The 15632-nt window shown below is 40.1% G+C and overlaps 1 protein-coding gene across 11 annotated transcripts in view; it reads right to left on the bottom strand.

Moving 5' to 3' along the window:
• Window positions 1-15632, bottom strand: part of LOC311256394 (chloride channel protein 2-like) — a 206819-nt gene continuing 191187 nt past the window's right edge. For all 11 annotated transcript variants that reach the window (XM_084351429.1, XM_084351433.1, XM_084351430.1 and 8 more), the window contains 3 exons: window positions 15316-15420; window positions 7766-7852; window positions 1-4651 (listed from right to left, as the gene is read on the bottom strand). In XM_084351429.1, coding sequence (XP_084207555.1) covers window positions 4457-4651; window positions 7766-7852; window positions 15316-15420 — 387 coding nt within the window. In that variant the 3' untranslated portion in view covers window positions 1-4456. The remainder of the gene's footprint in view (window positions 4652-7765; window positions 7853-15315; window positions 15421-15632) is intronic.

The raw sequence follows: 15632 nt of genomic DNA on the forward strand, positions 1-15632 counted from the left end.
TGTTTGTTAAAATCTCATTTATTCATCCCTGATATACAAAACAATGTTTCATTTTTCTGTGTGAAAAATAGCTCTGGATTTTGTTCAGCTCCATCTGGTTTGGCCTGGGTTAGTGGAGGCCTCCAGTATGTACAATGTACAGTCCCTAAGAGCCCTAAGGAGTGGATAAAAGATAACCCTCAACAGCTGATGCAAGGATCTGGTCTTATCAAAGCCCCTCAGACTGAAGGAGAGGATAGAGAGGGGTATGATAAAACTGACTTAGCGTCAGTGCTTAAGGGGGGTTTGTATGAGAGTGCCAGCTACAGTCCATGCAGCAGGTTTCACCGCAGAGCCTTTTATGACCAGACGGGGAAGGTTTCCCAAAGCCAAAATTGAGGAGTGTAAGCTATTCCTCTTGAACAAAGGCTAGACAACACCTAAAAAGGTACAAACAGTGTCCTTAAATACGTTAATGCTGATTCTAGTGCCATTCTGATAGCTTTCATTAAAGCTTTTGGGAAACCTTCCCCCTTAAGCCGTCATCACATCACTTTATCACACATAAGCTCCCGTGTGAGCGTCAGTTCCTCGTATACATACATCTTTTTACACTTTTCAGGTTTCTTTACAAAAATAAGGTTATCTTGCATTCATGTCATTAATCAAAACTGGGTTACAAAGTGAGATGAACAACTGTTATTGCACAAATTGATTACCTACAAGTTGATCATTCATAAAAAGAATCAGAAACAAAAAAACATATATATATATTTTTTTTTACAACTTCTACTTTGATTAATACAGACTAATAAATATGCATCTACCTCAGTCTATATCTGTCTGGTAGCAAATGAGATGAAAAATTCTGAAATGTGTGCTGAGGGGAAGGCTCTGGCAGAAGGCAGAATAATGAAAATCGATGAAAAGCACAAAGAAATGAACAGAACCAAATCAGAGTGGATCTCAGTCAGTCCCCGGGGCGAGCAGATGGGAGGGTTGCGACGATGACGACAGGTTACCATGGTGATAACAGCACACTGTTATATATAAATGACACATCATCCACCCCACTTACATATTTGTGTACGCGTGTGTGAAAAGTGCCTCGTCTACATGCATATGACCAGTAAACCAGATTCAAACACTTCGGTGTCGATTGCTTATTGATAAAGGAGAGGAGTCGATGCAGGCACTTGTGGAATGAACATGTCACCAACAGACCTCATGCTGGTCCCTTCAACATTAACTTTACTTAGCTTCACAATTACATTTCTCTTTTGCTTTCCTATCAAGCGAACCTTCACGAGCCTTCACCCCGTTAGTGTTATTTGCACTTTACAAATACACGTCTTAGTTGAAATATATCAGACATGTCAAAAGATTTTTTTAAAAACATAAAGGACAGCATAAAACGGTAAAATCATCAAATGTGAAACAAATACAACAAATATCATAAAACAAGCCCCCAAACTTTCAAAAAGAGAATAGTCATCAATTTAAGATGGGTTAAGACATTAAATTATGATTTTACATTACAGGAATGATGTTAAATATATTAATCTGTACGCCCCCCCATCCCCAGCTCAAAATCAGGCAGTGAATAAAGCTCATTGGATGAAATGAAGATGCCAATCAAAGTGAAATAATCGAACACTAGAAATATAAAATAATAAAAAGTAAAGACACATAACATACAGGCACAGGATGGCGAACACACTAAAGACACAAACTCAGTCACTCGCACCATATTAATATCCATCAAGTTTTTGTTTTTGGTACATTTTCATTATATAAAACAAATATTACGTGCACTCGGTCATGCAAAGCCATGCTGTTTAGCTTTTACTTTTAGTGGTGTGCAGCAAGACAAGACACCACCAAAAATAAAATCCATGCGATGCATCAAATGCAGAAAAACACAATGGAGTTAGGTATGAGTGCATACTTAAGGCATCCAAACAGTAGAGCTAATTCTGTAGGTAGTAGTGGACATCTGTTCCCCCCCAAAAAAGTAAAAAATAAAACTCAAACAAGAAACAAACTTAAAGGATAGAAACAAAATAAAGGAGAGTGTTTTAAATGACGTGTTTGGGATCAGCAGCCCATTATAGTGGAAGTGGAAGGACTGGAGAGGGTAAAACAAATCAATGTTCTTCTGGCAATGAGCAGAGAGCGCACTGACGAGCCTCAAGCATTATGGCAGACATTAATTATTAAATACACAGTACATATACATTATCTTTCACATCACTCTGCTTGCTGAGTCAGAAACTATTCTGTCAGTAAAGGTCCAGTGTGCTGGATTTCGGGGGATCTATTGGCAGGAATGGAATATAATATTTATAATTATTTTGTCATTATTGTAAAACCACCTGAAACTAACAACTGTTGTGTTTTTGTTCCCTTAGAATTGATAATTCAGTTGATTTTTATATGTGGAATGAGCCTTTTTTATATCTACAGAGGGAGTGGGTCCTCCTCCAGCCCAGTAGCCACAATAAAATGGCAGTTCACGTTTCTGCACAGCATGGATACGTTCAAATGTGTCCGTGTAATATGCAACAAAACCAGGTATTTTAAGCCAAAACATGATCTTTTCCTTACCAAGTGGATTTTGTTCCTAAATCTGACCATATCATGAGCATAGCGCTGTCACAACATGAAATTACAAATTTAACCTTAAAGAATATAAATTTGCAGAAACGTACACAGCCAACATTTACTCTGACAATTGGGCTGCCTCTTCCACGGAGTCCGCCATGTTGCTCTGCCACGTTTCCACAGTAGCAGAGGTCTTTTGTGTTTCTCATGTTTTTAGCGGCTACTGTAGGTGAGGGTGAGACGAGTTCAGCTGGTTGCAATCTGCCATGCCACCACTAGACGGCACCAAATCCTACACACTGAACCTTTAAACTTTAATGCCAAAAGTTTGAGGTTTAATCGGTCAACTACGTTGGAAGAGTAGCTGCAGTAATAATTTAGTGATGACTTGGACTTTTATTGGTAAATGAAGTAAATCAGAAATGGTTGGGCTACAGCTTGGACCACTCGTTATTGTTATGGATTTCCTTTAGTGTTTTTAGATCAAATTTTACTTCAGTTCAGTCTGCTGTTCACATGTTGTCATATGATAACATATATACCGTATGTTGACAACATGTTTGCCTCAGCCCTGGACCATTGCATCATATAGCTGGTGGGGGGGCTAGTGTGTCTCTGATAGTAATGGAGGTAAGCTAACATGGAAATCAAAGGCAGATTGATGAGAGGGCCCAGAGCAGCTGGTTAGGTAATGATGTCTTCATTCTTTCAGCCATCCATTTGCTCCCTGTTCTTCATCTCTCCCTCGCTTCCTGCCCTGTCCATCCGCCCCCAACCTTCTCTGGAACGGTTATTAAGGGCTATATTTAGATAAGTAGAAAACCGTGACTCTCGGAGTGCATCGCTGCCGTCTTATTTGTGTGTATTTCTACGTGTCTTTGTCATGTAAGACTATAGTATGAAAGGAGTGTACATTATGAAAAGGGCTACAGGTGCTTCCACCACTGCCGACAGGCATGTCTGCTTGCATAGATGGTACTCTCGACCTGACCATTAAGACTGAAGAGATGAGAAGACCAAGGAAGAGAGGAAAAATGGAAGCAAGAAAAACATAGAAAAACTAAGGCATCTGTCCCCGTAGTCCAGTGCTCGTCAAGGGGACAAACTGCAGAGAAATGGTGCTATGGCACATTCCAGTTAAACACAGACAACCTGATCAGTCAGAAATAAAATTATTCAAGCAGGAAAACAAAGACTGAAATGTGTTCTAAAGGCAATAAAAAAACAAAATCCTATAAGACATAGTCGTTTTGCTACCTCCATCTTCACGCACACTCACATTTTCTCATTAGATACACTCACTCTTACAAACATACGTTATTCTTCCTCGACATCATCAAGTGGAAGACTTGTTCAAAAAGGTCCGAACTTTGATCCCAACTCTAAAGATACACAAGCTAAACATAGTCTGCAAAAAAAAATATCCCTTTTTTTAAGATTGCAACCAATTCCCAGACCCTTGTTGGATTCAACCAACATGAGTCCTTTTTTTTTTTCTTTCCCCATAATCCACATTCACTCTGCTGTGGGTTCCCGAGGGTAAATGGAGAGCAGGGCACAGGTTGAGTTGTGTTCCACTCTTCTGTGGAGTGTCTGGCTTGGTCAGTGTAAGACCCCTGGGGAAAGCACTGGTGGGTCCATGAAGAAAAAGTGGAGGATGGAGGAGAAAAAGAGGAGTAGATGAGGAGAGAAATGAGGAGTGACGAAGAGGCTGGCGGAGCACTAGAACTCTTTTCAGAATTAAATATTGATCCTAAGCCCTGAGGATTTTTGCATTTCTTTTGTGGCTTTGGGGGATTAAAGATCTCAATGCCTCCTCCTCCTCCTCCTCTCCCTTCACCTGTTCTTCTTCTTCCCCCTCCTCTATTTTCTCTCACTGGGATTTCTCGTCGGACTCAGAGGGGGTGTGTTCGCGGGGCAGCGACATGCTCTTGTGGCGATCCCACAGCTTGTGGAGCTCGGTGGCTTCATTCTCACTGCTGCTGGTACCGCTGTCCCTGAAGCTGGCCAGAGGAGGACGCACCTTCACACCTTTTACCGTCACAGAACCCTCAATGGCCTTACGAAGCTGGATGGAGAAAGACAAGTTAGAGATGACACCACAAAGAGTGTCTAAACACGCATGCAGGAAACAATGAAGCTACATTGATTTTTATGGTTCAATGGGTAACTCCAATTGTGTGTCCACAGGTCTTGGGGAGTACTACTGCACTTGTAAAATATATATAACCTGATGAATTTCCTCCAGTGATGCCGCTCAGTGGTTAAGTTGCATTGTGGGTAATGTGGGCGCTAGGTTTTAAACAGGAAGAAGAATGCGTGGAATAAAAGGTGATTTCTCTGGTTCTGTTTTATCGATTTTGATCATTTGTTTTTAAACTGTCCATAATGAGTCCAACAGTGTTAGGAGTGCAATGCTAGACCACTGGACGGCTTATTTGGGGGGGATGGTAAAAAAAGAAAATGTAACTATCAAGGACCCTACCTGCCAAAAACAATATATGATATATGGTCACCATGGATATCAGCTATGTCAAAAACAAAGAGATAGAGCCTAAATTGTGCTATTTCATACTGGGTTTTATTCACAGTCCCTTATTATGCTGTGCTGCATACAGTTTTGGCCCCAGTGGAAATAGAACTGCTAACCCTGATGCTGTACTGGCCTTGCTCTACAGTACGAGATCATGTCCGTAGTTTACAATCCGATACACAGGCACACAAGCCATTTTCTATTTTCAACTGGAACCCCCTTTCAAAATGCAATGGAGGGAGAGCTCATGGTCAGAGGGCAGCGTGCATTGAAAGTGAGGTCAGAGTGACTTTAGCTGCTGTTTGCTGAATCCTTTCACAGTATAAGAGAAGAGGAGAAAGGAGAGGTGGAAAAGACTACACGTTTATTAATCTCTGTGGCTCTCCTTGCCACCTACACACAGCAGAATTGGAAGTAGATCAAAAAAAGTGCACTCACAGGGTCAGACCTGCCTCTGCCACAATACATACTGCAGTCTGCCTTCAAGAAATGTTTATAAAAACAATAGAACAATATAAAAATTCAAAGTGGCAGAGACAATGATTCTTGGTGAAGAATTAGGCTTGGTCTTGCCGGACAAAATGACACCATATATTGCTTGATAGCACATTTGTCATACACTGTACACAACCAATGTACACCAGTATATACTGTATATCAGCAACATGTGTATTATGTCAGCAAAGACTTAACTGGGATCAAAAACATTTAAGATTTTTCCTCAGATGTTAACAGAATCAAAAGATTCAGAAAATGACAGCTTGTGTTGAAGAAGTGTCTTTTGGGCCTTGTCTACAAAAACTTCTTGAAAGACCTTTGTAATTTGGTATCAACTTTGGGGAAAAGAAGGACTGAAACTAGCTATGTTAGCTGTCTATTTCAACTGTTTATCCATAAATTCTAGTCATTTATTTCAACCTTTTTTATCTTAGTTTAAGCCAACCTGAACTGTTTATTAATGACACTCAGCAGTCTATTTCAATCATTACCCTAAAGGTCCTGTGTGTAGGATTTAGGGGGGACATGGGATTATATTCATAATTATGTTTTGATTAGTGCAGAATCACCTGACAACTAAGAACTGTTGTGTTTTAGTTCTCTTCGAATTAGCGTTTTATATCAAAGCTGCATGTTGCACCCTCATGTTTCTACAGTAGCTCAGAATGGACAAACTGAACACTACTCCTCCAGTATTTTATATAGGTTTTTGTGCATGTAAAAAGGTCTTAAAGCCCAAAGTCCCCACCGACAGAGGCTGTTCTCTCCCACAGAAAACACTGCACCTGAACTACCTGGAACGCCTCATCACTTGTCCCTCCCTTTAATTCTGTGACTTTGTGACATCACACTATGTTACCATGTCAAACATTTGCATTTATGCCTAGCGGCTAGTTTGCCACGTAAGCATTAATTTAGGACAGCTGTCCTGTTGTTGTTAGCGGTGCTGGCTCAGGCGTGTGTGAGCTGACCAATCAGAGCAGACCGAGTATTTGGGAGGGAGGGCCTTAAAGAGTCATCTTCCTCACTGCCAACAAACTGTTGCACAAGAGGCACAACATTTTGTATTATAGTACATATCAAAAACAAAAGATTCACGTGCTCCCTGTTTTAGCCCACAGAGCAAAACATGTGATTTCTCAAATGTATTTACATTGACCATCTTGTGCTTTAATTAATCACAACACATTGGGTTTATATGTTTTCCATGCATTCGAAAGAAACACATTGGAGCTGTGTGAAAGTTTGTTGTGATTCTCTAAGGTCTCTTTCATCCCATCTCTCTCTGCTCTCAGTGTGAGAAAGTATTATTGAATTTTCTGTTTGGCCGGCCAAAGTTTGTCATTTGGCTGATAAGGTGAAGGATTTTGGGGGCAACAGATCCAGTGGCAGCCCTGAAAAGAATAGTGTCTGCACGCTGTAGGGTGGAAATAATGCACTATAATCACGCACACAAACATCCCTGTGAATCTCCTCTTTCATACGGACCAATGAGGCTGTGATATAACAGCATGTCTGTGTGACAGACAGGCAGACTGGGAGAGGCTGGGCTTTATCTGCCTTGGCTGGGTTTTTGTCTGCTGGTGGAACGCAGAACAAAAAAGCCTAAATGTCAGGGACAGGCAAGCAGAACTGCACTTAGCAACAATCCTCTCACCACTTCCTGGCCAATTCACAAAGAGCAAGAGGTTTTCAGTTGTTTGTGAGGCAGGCGAGATGAAAAGAAAGGGAGGGTGCAGAGAACAGACACAGAGACAATAGATAGAGACAGCAATATTAAGCAGCCTTTTGTCTGTCACAGTACATAACAGGCGAGGGGAGGAGGAATCATTAATGCTGACTGAAATGTCTTTGAGTGAGTGAGTGAGTGAGTGAGTGTGTGTGTGTGTGTGTGTGTGTGTGTGTGTGTGTGTGTGTGCGTACAGCAGGGTGACAGCACTCCTGATGGTATTGACAGTGATTATACAGTTATGAAAGCAGTGAATATGCTCCTGTATAAATGATGACAGTCATGTCTTTTTACATTAGTGTAGGTGTCGAACAAATTGCCAAATTGAATTGTGAGATTAAAGCGGTATGAAACTATTCAAATACGCACAATAACCATATGAATATGCTAGAGAATACACTCCCCCCCAAAAAGACTCTTACCTCTTTCAGGGAAACCACCCCAATGAGGCGTCCTATACTGGTAACGTAGGCGTGGTCAAGGCCCAGCAGCGAGAAGATGGTGTGGGTCTGCAAAAACACAAGCAGAGGTGGTTGAAATACAATCAGTGAAACACTAACAGTATAAACAGAGATAATACCCTGCTGGGTTCCTACTTTAATTAGAAAATGAGGTTCAGTTAGGGAAATGCACCACTGACTTCAATTATCCTACACGGACAACTTCATTCACAATGGATTCATTCAACTAGTCGAATGTTCCTTTTAAAAGGGATACGATCGCTTTGGGAAATACCACAGAGACATTCAGACTGGTCTTACTGCTAATTTTAAAACAGGAACAGTGAGAAGGGAATCAGACAAATCAATATCATTTCCCCTTACTGATTGATCAGCAACTGAAAATATGGAGCGACAAAAGGCCATTTTCAAGATACAATAAAATATTCGATAACCAATTAGCTTCTGTTAGCATTCAACCACTTCCTAGTTAACAGTTAACAGAATGATAACATCTAGTTCGTTTCACTTTATGGCTTGAAAAATGAAGTAATTTCTACCTTCTATCATGTAATACTATCAACGGTAATGTTAGCTGGAAGTGGTTGAATGCTAATGTTACCTGTTGACTCATGGAAGCTAATGGCTTATGAAATATGTTGTTTTCCCTTGATATTTGGCCAATGTCCCTCCACATTTTCACTCACCCATTAGCTTCTGTTAGACAACAGCTAATGTTAGCATTCAACCACGTCCTAGCTAACATGATTGTTTGGTAGTGTTACACAATACAAGGTTTAAATTATTTCTAAAATATCAGCACACCTCTTGGACACATTCATTGAAGCTAGGAAGTGAAACGCACTGGATGTAATCAAACTGTAATGTTAGCTAGGAGTGGTTGAATGCGGAAACTAATTGGCTATCAAATCTGTTGTTTTATTTTGAAAATGGCTCGATGTCCCTCTACATTGTCACTATAAATCAATCGGGAAATGGTAAACTGATAGCAGGTTGGCAGATTCCCTAAGTTTATACAACTTCTAGCATGGATCATAGCAGAATAACATTATCCCAGCATTTGAACTTCCCACCCTTAGCATGATGTCAGAAGAAAATGACCACCATGTGTCTATGAAGAGCCATGTTTCAAGCACAAGTTGTTCAACAGGCCAAGAAATGAGTTGACAAAGACTACACACTATCTGGAGATTTAACAGCCAGTCAGATACTGGGACATCACATCAGGGTCAACATTTGGAGATAGTGTAATAGTGTATCAGTTAGGTGACCTGTGTCGGTGGGGAAACACCAAATAATCAAGACAAAATTCAGACACATTCAAACACAGGCTTAAAGGGGAATGCTGGTATTCTTAAACTTAGGTCCAATATTACTCCATATTATATTATCATAAAACGCAATACGCTGGAGTTTGCTTGCAGTCATTATCTGGTGCCGTCATATTGACATCAGCTGTTCACATCAGCCTGTCACATCTGTCCAAAAGCACAGTGACACAACCACAATCTGAGTCTATCATCTTGCTGCATCTTTTTAAATGTGATTTTCTCTCTCCCTTTACTTCAGTCATGCTGCCGTTTTGTTTGCCCTCTCCACCTCCCCATCAACGCCCACTCTTCACATATTCACCAGCTTAATTTCATCATTCTCAGCGGAGTCATCAGCCACCTCCACCAGTGCTCAGGGACACCCCTCAATCGCAAAAATCTCCCTGTAGAGTCTAAGCACCAGACTTTCTGACAAGACTCAATTATCAGATATCATCTGCTGCAGTAAACATCTTATTTACTTCATATACTGTCTCCTGATTGAAATAACGGTTAGATGCAGCCCTATCTTCAATAGAGTGGCCATATCAGGGCCAGTGAAGTAATATAGCTTTACTGTGGTTATAACTTATTATGCTAACATTGGCTAGTAGACCTACATATTTTCTGTTTATTCTTTTATTTTGCAATATTCAGTTCACTGTTTAGTGTTAGGTTTAATAAAATCTAAAACAAGCATGGTGAAGTAATTTTGCTACTATCTGAACTCTACTACTACTACTATGAAAGAAGTATTTAAAAGAGACATTATTTTACTTTGGGGTTACTACAAGAATATGTTTATATGCTTTAATGCTCAAAAAGCACATCAGTTTTCTCAAACTGTCCAGTGCTGCAGCTCTGTATTCCCCCTCTGTCTGAAACACTCTGTTTTAGCTACAGTCTCCTTAAGAAGGCCCCTCCTGAATACCCAGTCTCCTTTGATTGGTCGGCTCACACACACCTGAGCCAGCACTGCTAAGTCAAATTTTAAATGCTGAACTAGCCACTAGGCTTAAGTTATGTAAATGTGTGACTCTGTGAGGTAGTGTGATGTCACAAAGTCAGAGAAATAAAGGTGAGACTTCTGACGAGTGTTTCAGGAGCAGTGTTTTCTGTGGGAGAGAGGAGCCTCTGTTGGTCTGGCCTCTGATCCTTTTAACTTTTAAGATATTTTACATGTACAAGAACCTATATAACACCCTGAAGGAAAAGAAAACAATGAAAAAAAAACACAACAAGTGTCCTTTAAGGAATGTTTGCTGAATGTTACGCAGGATATTTTTGTTCACAATAAACTCATGTTTAAACCGTTTTAACATTTTACTGACTACCTGGCTGATTAACTGCTGCATGTCTTTATTTGGAACTAATTTGTAATTATATGTTATCATAAGGTTTAGCAGTGATGTGTGTGGAACTCTGCCTGCAGACTTGAGACTCTACTAATGGTGATGACCACACATTAACCTGGGACAGCTGTCTCATGATCGCAGTCAAATGCAGGGTGAAGATGTTAAAGCGTGCCGAGTCTTGTGTATAAAAGGGTAAAAATGTCAAGACCAATTTCTAATAATAGTGTTGAAGTTAATTTCATCATTTACATTAGTTACCTGAAAGGCCTTGACTGGCAAAGTCAGAGATTTTCCCTGTTAAATAACCTTTTGAGCCAGTCCATATTTATATATTTATTTGCCTTTTAAAAAACAGTATGACTCATTTCTATGCAGTCCAAATAACAAAAGGAACACTGCTAAAATGTTCTGTGAATACTGAAGTTGTCATTATGTGCCATTAGTGTCATACATGTCTTTATTTCAACTTTTATAATGTTAGGTTTTGCATGTTTCTATGACCCTGTTTTTGCTCTATTTATACTCTCTGCCCTATTAGTCCTGTATTTGCTGATGACTCAGTTTCCCCATGGGGATCATTAAACTTTCATTTAATCTCATTTCCACTGTTAAGAGTTACCATGGAGGAGTGTGGCTGTGTGGAGCTAAAAGCAAAAAAAGCAGTGAGAGGTCAAAAACTTCAGTGGCGGATCAGAAAGGTTGCAGGACTCATGCCAGCTGGACTTTTTGTTCTAGACCATTTTAGTGTTTAATGGGACTTCCTACTTAGCCAGAATGGGCATTTGGGACATCTGAAATTGATCCCACTGTGCCAAGCAAACGCAAGCTGTGCCAAGAAAAAGATTGTTAAGTGTTTTTAGGCCAGGGCCAGTCGTAATGTAATCTGTCGAAGAGTTTCCCCACTGGAGGATATAGTAGCTTCGCTGGGGTTAGTCAGCTCACCTCAGATTCAGCCCATTCACATCTATTTAAACTGCAATTCACTGATTAGAGGTGCTGCTAATATCATCGTAGGAACAATTGATCATCAGCACAGTGAGGGGAGACATTAGAGGCTCTAAACAAACTCTAGTTGGACCAGCACACCAAAGCTTCTACATTCTGTTTTGCACTGAATTATTGGGTCATATTTGGTGTTTGCCCTCTTCAATCTTCCTGTAAAGTCAAAAACAATGTTTTTATCACATCTGTCTTGCTCTATATCTCACTTACGCTAGTAAGTAGCCAGTATCAGACCCAACAATGGCAAAACAGTTGTTTTATAGATATAGATATTTATAGATCCACCATGGAGGCATAAAAAGGGCACCACCAGAGCGGAGTGGTTCTGGGTACCAGGCCTCGCAGATAAGTGTACATAAACTCAATTTTATACCTTTATTCACTGATTTGGTTGACACTGGATGATATTTTATTGGGCAAGTATTTTCTGATGTTCTCCGACTCTGACACAACTCTGAACAGATAGCTTTCCTTGTTCACTAAGTAACTACTAACTACTGCTAACCAGCAACCTTTCAATGAACACCTCCTGACCGGGGCCGTACGCCGCCGTTAAGAACAATGTGACCGAGTAGAATAATGGCGTTTCCTGATGGACAGATAACCAATAGTTCTATTGCAAGAGTAATCGATAACTCTAATGCAGCTGCTGTTCATTAGTTAGCTCATAGTCGTGCAGTTAGCGATTTTAATTTCTGACTCATCCCTGGGGTGATTTAGCCATTTCTTGTCGTTAAACTGGTCTCCGTCTTCCTAGAGGCTGTGTTGTTCCGTCCAATTCTGGCTGTGCTTATTGGGATCTGCCAATCCGGGCAACATCAGCCGATAGCTCCATGGGGGGTGTAACACATATTCAGCCTATTGGCTCCTCTAAACGTCAATCAATATTCGTAACAAGTCTACTAACTGTATGCAGAAGCAAATAACACTCCACTAGCTGCTGCATGGGAACTTTAAAATGAAAACCTTGTTGAGAAGCACTGCCACTATCAGAGGCTACAAATAACCTCCAATGTGGTATGTTTGTGGTGCTTATATTGAGGTATTACATTTGATGTGGCAAAGTATATACTGAAATTTAAAAATAATACTGTCCCACCTTTAAAAGTCGGTTTACCAAAATAAATTTAAAACATATTTTCTCACTTTCTCTTTCTTGCCTAGGTTTTGAGATATCCCTCTCCAAATAAGGATATTGCCCAAAATGTCAAGCTATTCCTTAAAAAATAAATAAATCAATAAACCACTTCAAAATCCAGAAATTTAAAGGAACTACCCAAATAAAGAAAAGTGCTGATGGCGAGTTTTAAGGATTATACAGAGTATCTGGGAAACAGTTTGTGAAAAGACAAGTTGTTGAAACTTTGAATAAATAATATATATATATATAAAATAAAATATAAATCTACATGGAATATCTCTGAAAATGTGTGCACATAATCTCAATACTACCTGTGTGGCTGGCTAGGTACTGATGGGTAAGAAACGAACATCCTGAGTAAAAGCTGGGCACAAGGGCTCACTGAATGTTTTGCTGACTATAAAAATGATTAGAACATATGCTGTGGACATTACAGTCACCAGATCAACCTCACTGAACACATACAGGAGATTTTAGATTTCACCACCATCATCCAAACACCAAATGAGTGATCTTGGACAATCTATGACAGGGAGCACTGAAGCTATCCTGAAGGTGTGTAGTACACCAACACCTTACATGTGGTTTTACTTAAATTTGTCACCTACTGTATGCTTTCTTGTTATTTGGGAGGTCTTTTCATGATGTTATTTGGTACATATCATTTTGCAATGTATTTCTTTGATGAAAATCTACACAGTGACATGAGTGAAGTTTGGGTTGCTTTTAATACTTAGTCACTATCCTAAATGAACTGAGAGTGGCTCTGGAACAAAACCCAGAACACAGTGACTGTAGAAACATATTGTCATGTAAATATTCTAATAAACAGAGTAGTCCATTACAAAAGGGCCAACAGACAAACACAGAAAAACAACAGCAGTAAACTGTATGGGATATATGGTAGCAAAATCCAGAGAGGCCGAGCAGGGCAAGAGTGATGTAGAGTGAATAACTTCACAGACACAAACACACACACACGCCTGAATACAGCAGCGGCAGTGGCGGCGGGCGGTGTTTAATATGCTGAGGGAGATTGCGCGTGGTATTGGCTTTTGGCAGGGTGCAGTGGAGGGAGGGGAGCGAGATGGATTGGTGCAGGATCCCTCTCTTAAATGTTTAAAGAATATTCACACAGAGCCCAGAGGATGGACGAGAGAGAGAGAGAGAGAGGAGAGAGAGACAAAGAGAGAGCAAGAGGAGAGAGAGAAAGAGAGAGAGAGCGAGAGAGAGAAGGTAGAGCATTATGAATGGTGAACATTAGGTGCTGCCACAGCCGCTGGCAAGTCAGTGTGTGTGTTTGTGTGTGAGTGCTTGGTTGGAAGTGAGGGTTTCAACAGTGAAATGTATGTGTGTTTGTGTGTGTGTGTGTGTGTGTATGTGTGTGTGTGCTGGAGACAGCTTCTTTCACGATGTACAACTGTGCTGCAGTAAGAAAACCAAATCAACATGAGCTCCAAAGAGCAAAAGCTCCTTTCTTTGCCCTGCACTTTCGCTTTCTCTTACTAACAGTGGGGGATAATTTGTCTCGAGTGCCTCTGTGTGTTCTTTTGGTTTGTTTGCATGCTCCTTTAATGCCACTACACACCACAGGAGCACAAGGACTATCCAGAGTATTGGAACTGGTGGAAGTTCACTTTCCAAGTGCTTCCGTTCCTGTTGCGAAGTCAAGATGGCCTCACTCCAAGACTTACTTCTGAGATGAAAATGCTTAAGATGTTCATGATAAATTATGATTATAATAAGAAGAAATTACCCAATCATAGTATCTTCTCACCCACTCTTCCAAACACAGGATGCTACTTTCATAGACTATTATTAGTATGGAAAGTTTACACTCAAACCTTAAAAAATAGTGTGTCCCCTTTATAAGAAGTCCAAGAGAACATCAAGTATATCAATAATCTATTCTACTGTATAAAAAACTGCAAAAAAAGGCGTCTACTTGTGTTGATCAGTAATTACATGTTAAAGTAAAAAATGACCTGGAGTTCCCCAAGGCTCAAGTCTCGGACCACTTCTGTTCAAAATTCACATGCTCAGAATATGGAAAATAACTAAATATCTTACCATAATTTTGCAGATGATACACCAGTTAGCATAACAATATCACCAAATGACTACAGCCCCATACATTCACTGAGTAAGTACACTGAACCAATCAGGGCATGTTTCCATGTTCTTATTAAAAACAGAATAGACGGTTCTCCAAGAACTCCAAGAGAGTGGAACACATCACTCCAGTTCTCAGATCTTTACATTGGCTCCCTGTGCATCAAAAAGGAAAAACACCAAACTCCGTTTGAAACTGGAGATTTAAAAGAACTATCAGTTCACCGCTGACTTTTACTTACTGAAATGTAGGAGTAAAATACATGTCTTGCACTGCACTGCTGTTTAATTAGTATTTTTTCAGTTTTAGTTTATTAATTATCTCCATTTGTTTTACCATTTTCCTATACGTTTCATTTTATATCAGCTTGTTTTACGTTTAAATCTTTACTGAATGCCTTTTTATATCTCATGCGAAGCTCTTTTAATTGCCTTGTTGTTGAGAAGTGTGATGCAAACAGTTTTTGATCAGTGTAGATAAACTAAAAAAACAGTACTGAAGACACATTCTTACTGACAAGGATACACATTTGTGCTCCAGTATGACAGACACACACAGAGGTTGAAAAACAGCTGTATTTTCAATCAGACCTTGTGCAGCGACGTGCGCTCCACCAGCTGGAACGGGGCGGGGTCGATCTTGCAGTTGTTGAAGTTGACCTGCTCATCAAGCTGCATCTCCTCCCACTCTGAAATCTGCAAAACACACAGAGGAGGAGGAGGGAGTTTGGGGATGAGAGATAAACATGACACAACATGAATTCAACAACAGAAGGAACAAAAGAACAGTCCCTTGTAGACAGCATTGATCAATTAATAAACAGGTAATCAGATAAACTATATTATATCCAATCCTAGGTTGACTTACAGTGTTACGGCCTGGCATTGTTGGCCAAACATTTTTTTTT

This window comes from Pagrus pagrus, assembly GCF_965226575.1.
Source record: "Pagrus pagrus genome assembly, chromosome: 4".
NCBI lineage: Eukaryota > Metazoa > Chordata > Actinopteri > Spariformes > Sparidae > Pagrus > Pagrus pagrus.